This window comes from Pezoporus occidentalis, unplaced genomic scaffold (assembly GCF_034315485.1).
Source record: "Pezoporus occidentalis ecotype Australia unplaced genomic scaffold, CSIRO_AGI_Poc_V1 ctg160, whole genome shotgun sequence".
Taxonomy (NCBI): domain Eukaryota; kingdom Metazoa; phylum Chordata; class Aves; order Psittaciformes; family Psittacidae; genus Pezoporus; species Pezoporus occidentalis.
The window spans coordinates 2,324,109-2,344,675 of NW_026913426.1; the positions used below are offsets into that span (position 1 = coordinate 2,324,109).

A 20,567-nucleotide genomic window follows, 5' to 3' on the forward strand; every position below is an offset into this window, starting at 1 on the left:
ATGCTCTCAGTCCCATCACTTTTAGGCTGCATTTTTCTAACATGATCTATTATGTTCATCTAAAAAATAATTCAGTTATCTGAAGGGATTTATTTGTTTATTATAGAGTGCACTTCGAGTTGTATTCATTTTCTTATTCAACAGCATCAATATACAGGTATACACAAAGAAAATAATTGCCTCTTTTCTGTCTGCTAGCAAAAGCAGTCATACAAGCAGGCTGCTTTTCCAGTGCTGTCTTTCCCCAGAGCCCTCTGAATTGCTTGTGATTATGGTAAGAAACTGTACTACTGTCTCCCAGTTCTAGGGAAGTAATGAAGTCCTTTCAAAGGAGGCTTGAGTGTCCAAACATGGTTACTGTGTCCAAACCACAGTGAGCTGTGGTGTGAAAATGGGGTCCTTCAGGGACTCTTTGCATCAGTTGGTTTACCAAAACTTAAAAAAGCTAAATCCCAGATCAGGCAGACAAGGCACTTCCTTTTAATGTGCATGTTACACAGGTTTGTTCTAATTGGTTTTCTGCCTGAACTGAAGCACCAAGCCTGGGTCAGGCATGCAGGGTTCTGGTTGTTCTATAGACCAGCAGTTGTACAGTGTTGGCTGGATGGAGTAATGTGCTCCTGAGGCTCAGGGTGATCGCTGTGGCAGATCATGAATTGCAGTATGGGACTTTACATGACTTTCACAGCTGGTAACTGAACTCTTCCACGCTGATATGTGCCTTGTTTAAATCATACAGGTGGTGTAGCATTTGTAGAGCTGCTGCTTGGTGCAGTGTGTGTGTCAGGGGCTGGAATGAGCAAGTTAAACTTTTTCATAGACTTTTTCCTATTAAACCTCTTGCTTAAATGCCCCTCATGCTCAGGACCCCTACACAATTCTTTATTTAGGGGTGTGGTGTATTCAGCCCCGTGATTCCTCTGGAGGATAAGGCTGTCATGTTCACATCATGTGCTTGACTAAGTCTTTTCTCTGTGCTTTGCTATTTTTAGTCAGTCTCTGCTAATTGCTTTCACCATCAATAGGTGTCACAAGATTACAGCTAAAAATAGTTAACAAAGGAACGATGGGGATGGCAAGGCTCCACTGTGGGCGCTTCCAGCCTTTTGCCTTCCCTGTAGAGCTGAGCAGGTTGGTGGCCTGTGGCTTGGACTGTTGATAGTCAACAGCCAGAGGCCGCTTGCTGTCATTCTGCTGTTTGAAAAGGTTTCATTCATCATTTGCCTGAATAAATTCACTATCACAGGCTGGAAAGGGAATGCACAGGAGACACCTGAAGTGTTCACTGGTGGCTATTTAGAAGTGTTTGGATGCTTTGGTGTTAGAGTGGTGCTGAGGGAAGCGGTGCTGGTCAATCATGGCACACCAGTAGTGTAGAGGTAACCCTGTGCCTTGGGCTGAATGCTCCAGGCTGCTCAGTGTCAGGTGTTGGACCTTCTTTGCAGCCTGTCTTGAGGATTCAGCACAAAGCTGTTTGACGTGAAGCACTTTCAGAGTATCCATACACACACAGTCTGAGCCAATGGAGCAGTTCCTTCTTACAGGTCCAACCTCTTGGGAATGTGCTGGCTTCTGTAAAAACGAGCTTTCAGATTCCTCTTTGGGTGGTATTTTGAAGTAGGCCGATGTTCTGTTACCAAGCTGGGTGCCTGCTTTCACACCAGGCACCCTCCTCCTGTCTGTGGTGAGCCTGACCACAAGCAGTAAGGGTGGCAATGCCTGTTTCCTTCAAGGAACCAGGGCGCTTGCTGCTAAGGATAAGCTGGGGAACCAAAATCCTCTTGCAGAGGTCTAGCAGGAAAGGCAGCGCCGGTTTTGTAACAGAAGTTACATCACTGACTCTAATGAGGCTAGCGTGCTCTCAGGAGGATAGAGTCAGATGTCTTTGTTGCTTAGCAGCATGAGCCCTGCTGGCAGTGGATTTGGGTGTCCAGATCCTTCAGGGGCCTTTGAAAGTCTCCCTTAAATTTTCATGTAGGTGGAAAGCCATTGGTAGAGACCAATTGAGTCAGTGGTGTCCGCTCCAGCAGCTGTCTCCTCGCTTTCTGGTGTGTTTGCTTCCAGGAGTGACACAGAGGTGTGGTGAGCAGTGACCAGCCACAGAGTGTAGTTCTGTCTGCTGACCGAGCCTTGTCTCCAACAGGACGTTCAGAGGGACCACAGGATGTTTGGATGCAGAGCTGTTGTTACTCAGGAGGTCAGAACACTGGAACCCGACCCACAGCACTCCTGACCTTGGGGAACCCACAGTACATCTGGATTCAAACAGCAATGCTGTAGGAGCATCATAAAGGTTTGAACATTGCTGTTGTGGAGTGTCTGCCATCTTCTCAAATTAAAACCCATGCACTTGGGAAGCTGAGGATTAGTTTAGGAAGGGAATACGGGGTTTATGTTTTTAAATACCTCTTCATATGTGAGCATGCTTGAATGGAAATGCCTTTTTTCTTGAAGCAGACGATGGCACTGGGGGGTTTAATCAACCTTCTGCTAAACCACTGAAAATAAAGCTCGAGGGGCTCTGAGGTATTTTTAGCCCATCCTCTGCCTGCAGGCAGGCCCAGCTCTGCCTGTCATTCCTGATGTGCTTGTCCAACGCGGTGTATAAAGCCTCTAACAATGGGGATTTCACAATCCTCCCAGGCAGTTTATTTCAGTGTTCCACCCTCTGCCCTCTGAGATGGTTTTCTGCTGTCCAAGCAGTATTTTCTTCACTGTAATTCAAGCCCGTTACTCCTTGTCCTGTCTGCAGTGGGCACAGAGAAGAGCCCTTTATAGGCAGCTTTTATGTAGCTGGAGACTCACTTCTTGCCTTGCTTTTTTTCTCCCCTGGATTCAGACTCAGTCCCTTCAATCTTTCCTTGCAGCCACCTCATTTAACAGAACCAGACGGTGTTCCAGAGTGGCTTCAGGCACTGTTTCCCTGCTGATAATGTGACACAGGGACCTGGGAAATTTAGTGACAGTGCAAAAGGGAGGAGAGCGGGGAGCAGGAGCTGTATTCCTGGGTCCCGGAGAGGGGGACAGAGAACCTGGCGCAGGCAATACCCCTGAAACCAGCGGAGAGCCAAGAGGGAAATCTTCATGGAGGAGAAATCAGCCCCTCCTGGGCACAGCATCATCCTCGAAGGAGGGGAGTTCCTGAAGGACTGGGCAGGAAAGGAAATGGGAGCAAGGCCTTGATAATGGGGACCAGCTCATCTGCACTATGGATGTAGGTTCCAGGGCTGAGACAAAGCCTCGGGGCTGAGCAGGTGAAGGTGTCTTCTGAGTGAAGGCTGCAGAGATGGAGAGGTTGATCAGAGACTGAAACACAGGTGAGAGGAGCAAGGTGCCTGGGTCAAAGCCTTTATCAGGAATTACCTCTGGCTGGTTTCATCAATCCCAGGTGAAACTTGGCTGTTATTGCTGCCTAGAGGTGGGGCTGGTTCCGTGTCTCCCAACTAAAACTGGGGCTGCTGATGGAGTGATGCTGCACTTGCCCCCTAATCCCTGGTGCCTTTTTGGTCTTTGGCCCCGCAGCCCCTCACCACGGGCTGCAGCTTTGCGGGGTCTCTTACCTGCTGCAGCGCCATGGAGGAAGAAAGGCACGAGGGAGGAGGAGGAGGAGAATTTACCAGACATCAGGAGGAAAAACCGATGGTTTTGAGCAGAGCCCAGCGCACGGCTCTTGTGTGACCCCTTGTGTCGGTGCTGCCGCAGGGAGCTGGTAATGCTGAAATGAAACACGGCCCCGCATTCACACCCATGGGTATCTCCCGTTTCCATCGCGCACAGTTACAGTTAAGGGATGATTACATATAAAAAGGTGTAGCAGAAACGCAGCGGTCTTAGGCATGGCGACAAATCCTATTCGTTACCTCTAAGAACCACCTTCAGGCTTCTTTTTGCCCTGGTCAGACTTACTGAGGACACCGCTGCTGCCTGACGTGCTGTGGGTACGGCTGCATGGTTATTTTGCTCCTGAATAATTGCTTTAAGGAGAGGGGAGAGTTTAACAGGGACCTAAAGGGGCTCAAAGTGGGGGTCTGGGGCTGTGTCTCCCTGTGGGCAGCTCCAGAGGGCACCAGGCAGTGGCTGATTAAAAACACAATCAAAAGTTGCTTTGATTGAGCCTGGTCTGGGTTAGGGGGTGGCTGAGGGGACCTGCAGGTTTGTTTCAAAACAAGTGTGTACATGTGCATATATGGACATACATGTGGATATATGCAACTAGGTGGAAGTATCTCTAAATATGTATCAATACACATAGGTTCAGAGCTACCTACATGCATTGAAAAGTTTGATCTATCACCATAATCCCTGTTACAGACCTGAAATAGTTTATTTTATATATTTATGTATTGTATTAAAATGCTGCTAATGACGCTGTATTAACAATAGCTCTGAAATTGTATAGTAAGCCATTACCATGACTGTCTCATTGTATGTACAAATATTTCATTGTGTTAGTGTATATAAAGAATACAAACATCTCCAAAACCATGCTTTATATTCTGACTGTTATGAGGTTATATAAGAATATACTAATAAAAAGCTGGTGAACAGACACCCTATACAAGCCCGCATGGCACACGGCACGATTGCAGTGTGGTTGTAGTGACTTACCCTGGGCTCGGGGCTTGGCCAAGGGCACAGCCCCAGGAATTTGTACCTGTGTATTAAAGCCCATTTTATACCACTAAAACCTTGTTCCTATATAGACATATCAAGTAGATCTATTTAAAATATGCTGCTAAATTGGCTTTCTGAAAATCTGATTATTAAAGGTACCGCTATAAATATACGTATGCACGTGCACAGAGACACTCTGCGTGTTAAAACAGATGCACTTTGTGCATAATAGCTAATGTATATGAAACACAGACCTTTTATAGCAATACATTTTATAATTACAGATCCATACAGACCTAGATTGTTAAATTATATGTTTTATATATAGATATAATAATATAGATGAAAAGATAATTGTATTTATACCTGTATATACAATGTAGATGTTGTATATACAGGTATATGTATATATACATATACCTGTATATACCTGTATATATATATACCTCTGTGTGTATATATATATATACAGGTACATGTATATACAACTTATATGTTGTATATACAAGAAGTACATGAATATATGGTGATACAGCTATAGATACATGGACACACACGTGTGAAAGTGAGAGTGCACATGCATGTGTGTATTATAACCATTCTATTTTGTGCCTGATGTATCACATATATTGTAAAACCAAATCTTAATAGCAATAATATGTATGTATGTATCTAGCAATCATAAAGCTATGTTAATCAGCAAATTGCTATATTAAGGATCATTATTAAACTTATATATATGCATACAGGGAGAGAAAGCACGTGCTAATGGCACGTGTGCACATGCACACACACACAGAGGCAAAGTCAAGGTGCTTGTGTATTGCAAGTATATTTTGTGCATAATATAGAACATATATAGCAAAATTAGTGCCTTATATCAATAAAATCCACGTGTGTGTATCTATTAAAAGCTATAAAGCCATCAGAGCCAAGGACCTGCTCTTAGATGTGCTATGTGGAAGTCTAATTATTGAATTTATAGTTATCATTAGCTATGTGCCTTTACAGGTAAATGTGCACTTACACAGGGGTGAGTGTATGGGTGTTTGTTAGAACAAATGCCCTTTGTGTTTCATTTTTCATAAAACTCAACTCTTCATACCAATAAAATCCAGTTTAAATCTTTTTAAATGTATACAAAAATATAAACCCAGCTTTTAAAGACTGCAGCCAATTATGGGGCATAAAATACAGGGGTTTTACCTTTATCAAATGCACATTATTCATATGTGCATCTGTGAGTGTGTGTGTAAAAACATATCACTTTAATACAGCTTTTCCTCATGGGTGTGTACACACACACACGTGTACACAGGGGAGGAGCAACTGAGCGTGACTGGTATTAAAACAGATATTTGGGTCATAATATATACACTGCATATTCAGACTGAGCCCTCTGTATGTCAGTTATGACTCTGTCATCTTTATTCAACTAATTAAAAGCTTATTAAAATTAATTGTTACATACACTATATGGAAGTTAAATCACTGAATTGCTGTATGGGTAGACAGACAGTGTCTATGCATTCATATGGGTGCACGCGTGTGTGAGTACTTGCACATGCATCTGTATGGTGTAACAAATACTACTTTGTGCATAATACATAATGGCTATTAAACACAGACCTTTACAGCAGTAAAATATGTAATTATAGATATATGAATATAAACCTAGATTATTAAAGCCTGTTAAGTATGCTGTATGACCATATATTTGTATTATTTATTAATATATATTTTATGTATATTTTTATATATATATAATAGATGTATATGCAGCAGCATATAGGCATCTAGATACACCATTTGCAGGCATATATGTGTATTATGGCAAATCGTGTGCATAACACACAGCATTTATCCTAAAACCAATAAAAGCTTTAAAAATATCTGTTTTAAAGCCATATTCAATTAGTAAATTCTGGTGGTGCAAGGTGTGGTGTGTATTACAGCAAATATAGTGTATGCATAAAAAAATAGTCATAGTAATAAAGTAAATGCTGCTAAATACATGCTATGTAAGTTCAATTACCCAATTTAAACCAGTACTCTACAGCTACATAGAGAGCTCAGTGTGCACCTGTGTGTCTGTGTTGGAACAAATACACTTGTGTCGCATTAAAGCCAGTCTTTATATTAATAAAATCTACTATATGTATTGATAAATATAAAGCTAACTTTTAACAATAAATGCTGATAAATACGGTTCATGAAAATAGAATTTTTAAGTGCTTTTCAATAGTCACATTCTTTTTTAATGTTGGTGCTTAAGTGTGTTAGAATGTACCATTTTTATATATTATATAGCTACAACTAATGAGCAGATGCATGCACACAGGGGGGCTGAGCAAGAGAAGGACTGTGTTATTTAAACTTTTTTGTGCATAAAGATACTAGATATTAAAACTTGGCCCTTTATATATATATAAGAATAGAGATATGTGTCTATCACTTGTATATATATATGTATATGTTTATATACATATGTGTGTATATATACACGTGTCTTATCACATATATCTATATATGTGTATATATGTTTATATATGTGTATATATATATACACATATATATGTGTGTCTATCATGCGCTGTATCTACGTGGCTGGAAGGACAGCAAGAAGAGAGAAGAGCACACACGTGCACAGGTACATGTGTGTATAGATGTGCATGGTTTTGTATGTGTCTACGCACGCGCCTGTGTGTATGTTCATATATGTGTGTGCACGTATCCGTGTGTGTGTTAACAAATACACATTGAACATAGCAGATAATAAATTAAACATATTAAACATATTAAACCCAGGCTTGATATCAATGCCCTCTGCATCTGCAGATGCGTGTCCTGTATAGAATCACCCATACACCTATTTAACGACTTAAAATGCATAAATAGTGGCAGTTACAGTTTTTCTCTCACTATCTGTATTATATATAAACTCTATATCTATAAGCATGGTGGTACATATTACCTATGGGCTATACAAAATATTAACTATAATGGAGATGAAAATTAATGCATTATTTTGAATGCTAGAATAAAAAATACTCATTAAGCAGCATTTTAATGAACGTATTGCTGGCTGTGCAGTGTGTAGTCATACATGATCACCTCCCATGATATATGAAGTGTATAGTGTCTATCTATGTAAATGATGGAATATAGCCTACACTGTTATCAGTTTAATAGTTATATAGTGTGATATAAGTGCATTATTAAATGGCACTAAATACACCACAATTAGCAATTTATGCTCTAATCCAAGTGCACGGTTGCGGTGGTACTGGACGATGAGCCCCCATCGAGGCTGCCGGCAGCAGCAGGGTTGGGCTGGGGGGAACACTGCACCCCATTACCTGGGGTCCATCCCCCAATGGGACACAGCCCCAGACCATCATTTTGGGGGAGAAAGGTTCAAACACAGCCTCCCAAAGCCCCGGGGGAAGCGCTGACAGAGCAGAGCAGGCGCTGAGAGACCAAAGCACACGGTGAGAGAAGAAAAAGTTCAAAGTTTATTAAACATTAACGACAAAAAATAAAATAAAAACAGAGAGGATCTGGGCCGAGCAGCGCAGGCTGCATCCACCTCATGTCACACAGCTCCGCTGAGCTCGCTGCTAAACCTGCATTGGAACAGACGCTGCCTTGTGGTGTTGCCAGAAATACGATGGTTGATCACTTGTGAGTTTTAATACATTTTGTTTTTCTCTTCACATATAAAAAGAAGTCGACAAAATCAAACCGAACGGCACATCTCTAGTGTGTCACATGCACAAACAGCTGTAAAGCGTCAATGGGGGCATTACAAACCCACAGAGGCAAGAGAGTCAAACGCCGGGTCCCTTGGCCCTGCTGAACTCACCTCCTGTGCGGTTACAGAGCACAGCCAAGCACGGAGCCTCTGGCACCGGCCTTTCATTGGGAATTTCTTGCTTTTATGGATTCAAGTCCGAACGCTATTCCCATGGTGTGAGGGTCAGTGCCCTGAGCACCATTTGGAAATGAAAAGGAATAATCCCCCCCAGCCTCGTCTGCCATGGGCTTTCCCACAGAGAGCCCTGCAGTGCTCACAGACACGTCCCAAACACCGTTTGATTTTAGAGGGCATTCCTTTGTAAGTGGAAATGATTCACTTCTAAGTTTCAGCAAAAAACCAACAGAAAAGAAAGCAGCATTTGATCAATGCTTGTTTACGGTTTAATACAAGTCAGTGAATTATTCAGATGAGCTAGTCATTATTCTGCAAATATATATATTTCTATTTTTTATAAAATTACAATTTCATATACCTACAAGCTCCTTCATGAGCAACAAAGCCACCAGAGGTGTGATGAGCCCAGCTGAGCTGTCCTCAGGATCTGGAAATGAGCTGAACTGGCCTGGATTTACTTGGTACTGGTTACAGAACCTATTCCGAGCTTCAGCCCCCATCCTTTGCCTTGGCTTTTCCTCTCATTTTAATGGTGAGCATTTTGGAGGCACCAGGAGAGCCAGTCCTGCTCCCCCTCAGCCCGTTTCCAGCCCCCAGCCACACACTTGCCCTCCTGTCCACCCGCAGAGCGGGATGGGGCCGGGAGGCACGGCAGCAGCTTTGGGACCGCTGGACGAGGTAGCTGCTGGAAACCTCTGTGCTCCTCTGTGGCTGTGACTTAACACATCTGTGCTCTCCAGCCTCCAAAAACTACCGCCATCTCCCACCCCTTCCCTGCCCAAAGCAAACAAAAGAATCGGCTGTGATTGTTTTCCCAAGCTGCCTTTTCCATGTTAAAGGAAGTTCTGTGCTCACACCACAGCCCACCGATGGCTCGGGCTCAGTACAGCTGATCTCATTCACACCATTGCCTGTTCTAGCGTCACCCCAACAACAACCACTGTCAGGGTGACTCTAAGCTGTTGCCGTTTGCTGTGCTGCTGCTGAAAGTGTCCTCACAGCAGCAGGCGCTGAGCCCTGCCATGGTCACGCTGCTTCTAAGAAGAGAAATGAAGTTTATCTCCTAGAGGCTGCAGCAGACCCTGGGTTGTGCCCAACACCGCCACTCTCGTTTCTCTACCCCTGCATCCAGTGGCTTACACTCACCTTTAGAAAAGAACTTACTGCGCTTTAAACTCTGCTGCAGCACACGGAAACTCAATCTGCTGAATGAGTGGTCCACTGCAAGTCCTGCACGTTAAGGGCTGCTGACAACTCGGGTATGTTTGAGGAAATATACTGGAAAGAAGCCATTCCTGCGAGGGTATTTTTAATGCTGAACAAATGGGGAGTCCTTTGTATCAACCTCCTGAAGCATGAATAATGATTTAATGGAATGAACAACCTCTTTATTTGAAAATAAGGTCAAAACACTGCGAGAACTGTGAGCAAGACGTAGCACCATGTTTTCCTCACCTGTTAATAACCAGATGCAGCACGTACAACTGTATACCCCAAACAGAGCTAGCTGTAAGAAACATTCCAGCTGGAAACAGATTCTAGCAGCAGCAGCAGATTAGAAATGACTGACATTTCTTGTCTTATACATCATTTTTCTGCCTTTACAAAACATTGTCCTGTCCCATCAACAGTTGACTAAAATCCAGGTTGTGCTTTGTCCCTGTTAAACCATTCCTTTATGTGTTTTGGATGGGAAATAATAAAGAAGTCTCTCTTTTCCAGTAATATGGAACATCCTGGAAAGCCATATCACTGCCATCAAAATTTAATGTAAAGCACAGAACATGCCAGTGTGCCAGCAGTAGGCTTAAAATATTAAAGAATTAGTTAAGAAAAGAAAACCAACCAACAAACCCCATAGCATTTCCTTTCTGTACAATATGGAGAATATATATCTATCTTTGCTATATAGTTTTAAACATGGAATAGCTTTTTCTTCCTTTTTGCTATATATATGTCTGTCTTTCAAAATACATTGTCAGTATTTGTACTTGAAAAATACTGTACAAAACGAACATACTATAATTATTCTGTATAAACTTTATACACTTTATAATCTCTATCCTTTTGGTCTATAGTAAACACTTAGATTGATTGGATTAACCACAGTATATGACAACACCATCCCCTTCTGAAATACACCAGTGTCTCTTACATTCATTTTTCAGAAGTCCACTTTATATTAGAACAACATGTTCAGAAGCAAACAGAGTTTAAAACAATAAAGTTCAGAACCATCAGTTCATGTCACACTCAGAACAACAATCACTAGGAAAAATGGGCTTTGCAAACCAGTGACTTCTTCCAACTGAATAAAAGTGATCTTTAAAACAGCAAGATATAATCCACAGAAAATATATTACAAAACATGGGGGGAAAAAACAAATTAATCAGGGTATTTGTTTAATTTTCAACCACAAAATGGAACTTGAAGAGATGCAAAACTAACTGAAGACAGAAAAGCCCCTCTGATTTTGACATCGGCTCTGGGTTGACACTATCGATTTTGTTCTCATTTCAACTCATTATCCTGCTTCTCACACATGCGCTCCCTAGAGCAGGGACACAATCAGCATGCTCACGTGAAGGTGGCTTTTACCTTTAGCTTTTTGTTAAAGACATTAAAAACTCCTGCTGGGGAGGGAAACCATCCTACGTCCACTGGGAACACCCGGGCAGCATGCGCGCTAGCGGACAACAGGATTATTGCTTCAGGTACAGACAGTGCAAATACACACTCTGTGGTCCATCGACAGGACTCCTACCTACCTGGGGTCTGTGGAAAGAAAAGGAACCTTAATAGCTACAGAGAAGCCATTATGGGCTCTATAATGAGTACAGCTAACTCAGTCTAACAGCACTTTAAATCTGAAGACAATTACCACCAAAACTTAAAATACAACAAAAGCAATCTATAAATTAATATTTCTGCAGTGTAGTACTAAATTATGTGTGCACTTTATTAGCGTGTTAACGTTTCTGATTAGACAGACTCAAACACGAGCTTGTTGCTCTCCAAAAAACTGAGATCTACTTTTTTTTTCTTTTTTTTCTTTTTTTTTCCTTTTTTTTTTTTCCTTTTTTTTTCTATAATTTATACTGGGATCTTTCCGAGTCCCTTGGGATGGAGCTGATTACAATAACATAAAACCCCTACTCTGAAGCAGCACTGAAAAAAAAACCGTATGTAATAAAAAGCTTACTATGGTGGCTCTCACCAGTCCAGGTAAAAACGTGGCACCCTCTTGAAGAGGGCTTCATACAAATGGGAAGTGCTGAGATGCGCACGCACGCACACACATGCACACACACGCACACACGCACACACACGGGTACAGACGTGTGAACACACGTACGCAGGTACACGCATACGCGAACCAAAGAAGAAGTTAACGTTTAAGTCAGTTTTGTTTCTGCTTCTGGTAAAGTGCTGAAGACAGAAAGGTTGGTTTGGGTGTGGTGCTATCAAACAGGAAACACATCGTCCATCTAGTCAAACGCCAACCCGCAACGAAAGAAGAAAGAAGAAAGAACCCCCCCCATCGCCCCCCTTTTCGATTTACAGGGGCCCGTGTCGAGCTTCGTACTTCGCAAGGACGTTCTTGCACTTGCCCAGCTCTTTCCGTAGGTCGGCCACCTCCTGGCGCAGAGCCGAGTTCTCCTTCTCCAGGAAGGAGGCGCGGATGGCGATCTGGTTCTCCTTCAGGCGGCGCGCGTCCCGCGATCGCTTCGCGGCCATGTTGTTCTTTCTGCGCCTTGCCCAGTATTTGTCATCCTGCTCATGAAACACGGAGAGAAGCAAACGGGGCGTTAGATTTCAGTAAACCGAGCAGCCACCAGGATGTGCTCTTAGCCACAGCCTCGGCTCCGGGGATGACTTCACTTCTCCTGCTTGCCCGGCTCAGCCAGGCGCTGCCGGGACAACCGTTACAGATGGACACGGCACAACCCATCCGGGGAGCACAGATGCTCGTGCCTCCTTCTGTCAGAACGCTTACACCAACCCCCCCATCCTCCTGACTGTGAATTCCTCCAAGGAAAAGGAAGCGATATTCCAGCAGCACAATGCATCTCGGCTGACCTAGTTAGCACATCCACCTTTGCGTGCCATGACTCACTGCCTACCGTTGCTGGAGCGGTGCTAATTACCTCTTGTATGTCCCTGCTCATCTCTGCCAGCCAACACCTGGTTCACTCTGTTCGCTGGTATCATCCATTTCATCTTCCGTGCAGCTCTTTTTCATGTTCAAAGCTCTTTCTCTGCAGAGCCCCAGAGCATTCCTGTTTCCACCCTAGTCACTGGGAGGGGAGTCCTTGGCACTACAATGACGGCTGCTTTGGTACCATCCGCAAAGAGCACAACAGGCTTTGAGCATGGGAAAATAAGCTTTTGCCAGCAATAAGTCCATTAACACCGAAGTTTCATAAGTTAACACATTCCCAAAGCTTTATCTCTAAAGGCTTGCCTCTAGGAGATCACTGCATTGGTGCATCAAAGGCTCTAGGCAGCTACAGCATTTTACCTGATTTTTCCCACTCTTCCAAGGAAGTGGCCTTCAGTGAAATGGCAGCTTCAATGCTGTGTCGAAACTGAATTAAGCTCTAGAGATTTGGAACAACGCAGTAAATACAGAATCTCCCATGAGAAGTGAATTCAGTCCCCTGCAGAGTAAGGGGACACACCACAAAGTGATGCAGCCCTTCAGGCCTCAAACTGCCTGCTCAGTAGAGCTCACACTTCCCCTCCCAGTCATCCCTTCATTTTCACATGCTTCCATGTGCTTGTATGGCTCCTGTTTCACCACGCATGGAAGCACAGCACCATGTCCATGACAAGGCACAGGAGCCAGGTCCTACATTGCACTGAACACACCCCACCACTCCTGTGTCTTTCAGCATAAACCAGGCCAAGCCTAATACTGCTGCTCTGCATCTTCTCCAGCTGCTCGCGTAAGGCAAAGCAAGAGCAACACAACTGCTAGAAGTCCCCTAGAAGTGCTCTGTATCAGTTTAGCTTCACCAGGTGTGCGGCAATGGTGGAGCCAGACCATCTCTAAATTGCTCTTCACCTGTACTTAGATGGGACCCCCCAAAATCCTCTTAAAAACAGCATGCAGCAAAAAGCTATGACCCAAATCTTACTTATAATTTCCCATCTCATTCCACTCCATAAAAATCAGCTTTAAGCAATTTATTAGTGTGCCACCTAGGCTTCATCCCTCTTTATTTTAACAAATTGCTATGGCAAATCCCTTAATCCAGGCCTGAAAGAGGTAAGGCTGGCATTTCAAAATCACATGCAACCCAGAGACGATTGACTGATCTAATCTGCTTACCCTCCCCCAGACCTCAGCAGCCGCTCCACATGCCAGGGCAGAAGCAGCACTTGGGTCAAGCACTCTGAAATGAGTCAAGGGCAACGGATGGGATTATCTCAGGGAAATGCAAGACCCTGAACTTCTAGCTCAGTCTTAGGCTAAAAACTTATGTGTCCCGCTGCTGCATGCAAGATGCTGGCACTTTCCACCTCTGGCATGGGGTAGTCCAACAGCATCTTTGGTAAGTTTTGCTTTGATGAGTAAGGATATGTAGGAGACACCTCAAGATGATAAATGGCACCAAACTCCTGTCCCCTTACAACCATTTCTGTACCACACACCTCTCTTCACCTCTTTATTCTCTGCAGTAAAATTTGCCTAGGTAAGTAATGGCATGATGCAGATAGGCCTGTGTAAAGGAAAGCTGAAGATACCACAGACCAAATGACAGCAACACACACCACCTGAACACTACTGGAATCGTGATTTCTGTGCTTTTAACTTGCACAGCAGTATCCTTAGGGATAAAAATAGCAAACAGCATCAGCTTCTTTCCCTAATGCTATCAATCTGGTGCGAACACGTGGCATCCCAGCCTCTTCACACGCGCAGCCAGGGATTCCCACCAACTCCAACAGCCTTCAGTCTGTGCCCTGGGGGGCAGCGGCATCCTGCACTGAGTACCTCTGATAGAAGAGACCCTCTTGGAAATCACGTGTTGAGGACAGAATTTTGCAAATCACAACAATTTTCACCGTTGTTTGATGGGCTGAATCTGCTGATCGATTTGTGCTGCTCTCCTCATGCTCTTTGCTCTTCATATCTCAGAAGCAGTGAGAGGCATAGACAAGGGTGCTCTTTCTTTTAAAATATTGTAATATTATCCTTATAAATATTGTATTAAAATACACAGATCAGCAGAAGAGTTTTGTTCTGTTTTCCTACAACCAGTTTAGTTTCTTTCACCTAGGCTTCTGGTATATTGCTCTATATTGCTCCCACTCATTACTGGGATATAGTTACTGGCACAGAGCTAAAGCAACTCCCAAACAAGACACAATATACTTCATTCTGTTACTGTCAGGGACCTCCATGAACCCTGTAAGACACAGATTCTTCCTTGCAGAATTCCCCATTTACGCTGATGGGACACCCTGAGGCTGGAGGAAAAGGAAACATGATCAGGCTGTTTCATTAGTGGGCAATAAGCTTGTCCGAGGTCACGCGGAAATGAATATTGATCTCATGAATTTCGACTGTTGCATAACTAATAAGGGACATCCTCCCCTCAGCCTTACTCAGAACCGCTGACAGTTTCATTCTACAACACAGTCTGGCAGATCTACCTTACAGGAGAAACCAGATTGATGCTGCAAACCTGTACCTCAGAGAGGAACTGTTACAGAGCACAACCAACCTCGTCACCAGTTCCAATTTACCTTCAGGTCATCTGGAATGAAGACTTTGCGAGCTTTCTTAATCATCGGCTGTGGTTTCAGCTCCTCTTCGGAGAACTTGCGCTTACGAGGGTCAAACATCTCCTGGCCAGGAATGCTGGAAAGAGCAAGATCTGCAGGATCAGGTTCGTAGCCAACAGGAACTTGGATAGTCTCAGGATCAATGGGACTCGGTGTGTTTCGGTTTGCTGGCAAGATCTGACCTACAGAAAGAAAGGATAAAGCCAGATACGTTAGAAAATATGTAAATAACATCACCAAACAAGGATTTTAGAAGATCTCGCAATGCTTTACACGGATTAGTTCTTCAAGCCTTACTGTGAATTCGGGATCTACTCTTGCTAAAATCAGACTGCCCATTCTGCGTATTCAGATTCAGACATACTCATGGTGTTATGTTCAGAATTGGTTCCCAAATCCAGCTGCTAATCATCGTGGATGCCCACATAAGATCAGTGAATCCAACACTGATTGCACTAGACATTGCTTCGACTCATGCCGCTTCATTAAGATCACATCCTCGGGAACAAATCCTAAGTACTGTCGCTTAGCTCCGATTTATTCACCACACTGTAATGCCTCCCAGTTTTCTCATACACAGATTTATTCATAGATACCTTTGGGGGTACATTTAGTTTACAATGATGTACAGTACTTGCAATAGGCAATACCTCATGAAAACGCACTGTCAAGCTGTGCTGAAGCACTCCGCTAAGGAGATCTGAAATCCTACCTGTGATACTGTAAATGACAATGAAGAAAACTTGAACATGAAAGGCTACAATGACTACTTAAAGATGCTCTGCAAAAATGAACACTGATTCATGCCACACTGCTCTTTTATGGTATATAAAATCTAATGAGAAGGAGCCTATCCCCAGCAAAGAACGATATCCCCCCTCAGTTTTCCTTTTTTAATCTTAAGATATTGCCTTCAGGATCCTCCAGCACCAATTCAGGCACCATTCCCACTAAAAATCCAATTTAAAATCCCAACCAAAGGTTCCCAAAATAGGACCCTGAAGTCAGCTGCCTAAACAGGGACTATCCCTGGGGGCAGAATCTTCAGAAGTTCTCACATGCCTCAGAAGCACAAGCCCCACAGGCTTCAGAGGCTGGACTTGTGATTGAAGCCCATTCTTCTTTACCATTTTGGCTATTAGCTAATTCACTTTGCCTTTAGAAATACGGGCGGCTTTCGGAGCAACGACACAAACATCCTGTGACTGCATAATATTTCCTTATTTGAGTCTGTATCTGCACTATTTAGGGTGCAAAATGATCAACGTTTCTAATTCCAAGCCAAGGCTGGTGTTAACAATGCATTATTTTAATCTAGGTGATCACAGCAACACTGGAACTGCACAGAAAATGCACCAGGGGATTGCACTGCGCAGAACAGGCTGGCTAAGGGACAGCTCGGCTTCTGTAAGTCCTGTTTTAACACAGCGCTGATAACATCAGCTTCCAGGAAAGGCTCGCGAGGGCCTGGGAGAAGAGAAAAGGAGGATCAAAGTCATTAATGCGTCTCCATGGCTGTAGGAAAGGGAGCGGGCTTTCACTAGCGGGCGCTTCGTGTTCAAAACCCCGCAGCAGCGCCGGGGGGAAGCCCTGGTCAGGAACTGCCCTAACGCCGGCCTGACCGGCTCAGAGCACCGAGGCACGGCCGCAGCCCTGCTCCACAGGGATGGCTAATCTCATTTCAGATACACGGGCTTATTTAAAGGCTTAAACGCAGGAAAGCTTCCTTTGATGTGAGCATGCTGGTACCACAACAGCCTGACATGTTCTTTATGCAGACAAATGTATAGACACACGCACCGCAAGAGCTAAGACGGAAGCAAGACACCAGCTCTAAATACTTCTGTATTATTTCTGGTGAGCATGCAGGGTGTTTCTAAAAGTCAAGTGGATTGTGAAATCTGTCTCAGCTTTCTAATTGCCCTAAACAAAAGAACCTGTATTTACATATTGCCGAAGCTCTAGGTACACAGTATCAGTTTACATATTATCATTAATCTATAATGTGCTGTTATTACATAACCACATGAGCTTTGTAATCATTGGCCTCAAGAAATTCTACAGTATCTCTCTGAAAAAGGGCACTTTTTAATCATGGGAAATTGAGGGCTTGCACCAATGCAATCACGAAATAAAGGGAAGAGGGACACATCTCCAAGGTGATCTGGGAGCAGAATCTACAGCAATCAAGATCCTGCCTCATTCCCTGTGTGCACACATTTCACTCCCCTGGGTCTTAGAAGCTCTCACTACTAAAGATCTGGTTGCTTCAGCAAACGTAAGCCATCCCAGGTGCCGGTGTGAAGCTCAGTCAAGGTGAATGCTTTTCACCACTGCAAAGCCTGAACACATCATGCACACAGCTAAACGTTATCACCTGGAGCCCAAAAGATACTGCCCTGTAAGGCATCCCTCACTCGCGGGGTACACTCGCCTCCATCAGTCTATGCAGGCTGACTCCGTCCTGTCACACTCCTGCAGGTGAGCAGGAACTCCACTGAGAGCAGAGTTACACAGGGTGTCTGAAACCCCAGGCAGAAAAACCAGTATTGCCGTGTCCAGCGTTCTACATTAGGCAACTCCTGGCACTTGCTACCCTTTTATTTATTCTACCAAGTTTTGCCAATAACACATGCCAGGAACCTGTCTTCATTAGTTTACTGGCTAATGGCCATTACATCTATGTGGTGCTGGAACTCGTTGTAACCCAAGACAGCGTGGGCTGCACTGGATTTGGCACCGCTGTTACTGCAGGAGTACAGGACATGGCCTCATGTTACGCTGCTCTCCAAGCTCCTTTCCCTCTGTGTGCATGGCTCTTCAGCCGTGCATCCTTCTGCCAAATTTGTTCTGGGTGTTATTTTTATGCACTAAATTCCTTGCAATCAGAGGTAGGTCAAATAAGCACAAGCAATCTGAACGTCATGTGCCCAGCAGCAGACTAATCCTCACATCAGCAAGCTCCACAGCTGTCACAACATCCAGAGACAGAGCTGGTCAGAGGCTGCGATGCGCAAGGAATCAGCCAAGGAGGAAGCCCGCAGCACCAGGCACCAAGGCCAGTGAAGGTGAAGCACCTCACTGCTCAGCATGGGCAGCCAGATGCCTTTCTTGCCAGTCTGTGTTATTTAACCACTCTGCCAAATCTTCACAGTGAAGTGGCTGGACTGTTTCATGTGCTGAGCTTTGTTCTCAATGGGGGTTGAGGACTGCCAAGTGTTTTGGAAAGAACTTAGCCCCTCTATTTAAGTTGCTGCAATGAGAGCTTTTGAGCGTTAAGCTCTTCTGGAAACCCAGCTGCAGAACTCCACGGTGGTGCTGGATGCAAGCTGGGAACAATGGTTAATGGAAACTTCCCCTCATACCACCCTAGTGATGTGTCACAACCGTGGCCTGGACACACCACAACTATGTCAACACTGGCCTTTTGTCTGGAGACCTTGCCGCTTCTCTAGAGCTCCACTCAAGCAACACTGAGTATGCCAGGACAGACAACAGCTCCCGGTGTCTCCTGGCAAAGGGACCACCAGGTTTTGGCAGCCCCGGTTGCTCCGGCTGCCCCAACATCTTGCCTTCCCTCACACTCTTGGTGTTGCCCTGGCAGATATGAGCAATAGCAGAAAATTTTCCAGGTTGGCTGTTCCAGCCCTTCCAGTCCTCCTCCCAGCAGAGATGCCAGCGAGGAAACCCAACGTAATGGCAATATTTTCACTGTGCTTCCTTGTTCAAAGAGAAATGAACTGAGGCCATTCACTTGTGTTATCTAGGTCAGCAACGGCTGGTGAAAGAAAAAGAACAGCAGCTTTTAATTGCTTGCAATAATTAAAATTCACTATTCAGAAGTCCAGTCGCTTTGTTTTACACCTACAAAACCAAAACGCTGACCTGGTATCGTGGGGAGCTCAGTCACTGCATCCTCACTTTTAATTTCCCCCTTTTGAAACATCCCACCTTCCAGCTGTGCCCAGGAGAGTTAAGACGGAAATAACCTCTTCAACTGCAACCACTGCTTGACAGACTTATCTGTACGGCAAGAGATCCCTGCTAAATTATGTGGAACTCAATTTTGCATGAGTCAACTCCCATGAAAATGAGCCTCATTTTCACAAAATCTCCCTTCTCACAGCCCTTCCACACTTTTCATCAGCTCAGCAGCTGGCTGGAGAACAGCGACGACAAAAAGAAAAGGGAGTGGAAATTCTAATCAAAATATTTTCCCCTATTTTTCACGCATGTATTGGAGGGAAAGAAAAGAGGAGCTTCTTATTCAATTTATTAGCAGCCCAGAGATAAAATATGTGTTTGCTAATCATTTCTCTTTATATAAACTAAAGGCACTTTGGGAATGTCAGTCAGACTCTATAGTGCAGCAGTTAAATTGACAGATAATCCTCACCCAGAGCTGCTCCAGAGAACAACACGGCTCTGCCGATAAGTTTTCCAAACTGTCTATCCGCTTGGTGCCTGGCCAGCTATTTGGAATAGTTCTCTTACTCCAAATCACAGCCTGTCCCACACTAATCTGTCATCTATTTCTGTGTTAACTCCTTCAGCCTCCAGAAGTTACCTCACTGCAGAACACGGGGCAACAGTCTCCACCTGCAGTGAAGCAAAAGGAGTATTCTGGAAGTCAAGATATATCTAAGGACGGTATCTTATCAGGTTGTAATTCCTCCCTTACAATATTATAAGCAATGTTTTATCTTCCTCTCCAATTTTCCTACTATTAGGATTTTAGTGTCTTCCAGAAACGGAACATTTACACAGATAGTAAGACCATAATCCATACAGGCACTAAAGGGAATGACAAGCTGCACTGTATTGACCTTCCAGCCCTCCCACTGGAAGAACAAAACGAACCACTCTGCCTGGGGGTGCAGAAGACACTTCGCCTCTGGGGGTATTTATGTAAGCACTTATTAGAGGAGCTTTATTTTCTTCTGAACTAGCAATCCGTGTATTCTGACCAGTGCTCCAACCTGGCGCAGACATTCCTCTATTGCTTACCTTACACAAACTTTCTTTCGCTGAACACGGGGTGACTGCAAACACTTCCTGTAGAAAGAAGGATCTTAATCCAACACAACCACAGCATACTCACTGCTCTTAACACACACTGACCGACCGGCACGTTGAAGCGCTTTTAGAATGTGTACTTTTTACCGATATCAGCACTGCTCACAAACCTTGTGCATTTAATTACGACAGAATTGTCATTTCCCC

General features: G+C 44.1%; 1 protein-coding gene across 1 annotated transcript in view; it reads right to left on the bottom strand.

Moving 5' to 3' along the window:
• Nucleotides 1-8,106: 8,106 nt before the first annotated feature.
• Nucleotides 8,107-20,567, bottom strand: part of HLF (HLF transcription factor, PAR bZIP family member) — a 35,223-nt gene continuing 22,762 nt past the window's right edge. The window contains exons 3-4 of the mRNA XM_062612717.1: nt 15,306-15,526; nt 8,107-12,323 (exon numbers count right to left, since the gene is read on the bottom strand). Of these exons, the coding sequence (XP_062468701.1) occupies nt 12,108-12,323; nt 15,306-15,526 (437 nt within the window). The 3' untranslated portion in view covers nt 8,107-12,107. The remainder of the gene's footprint in view (nt 12,324-15,305; nt 15,527-20,567) is intronic.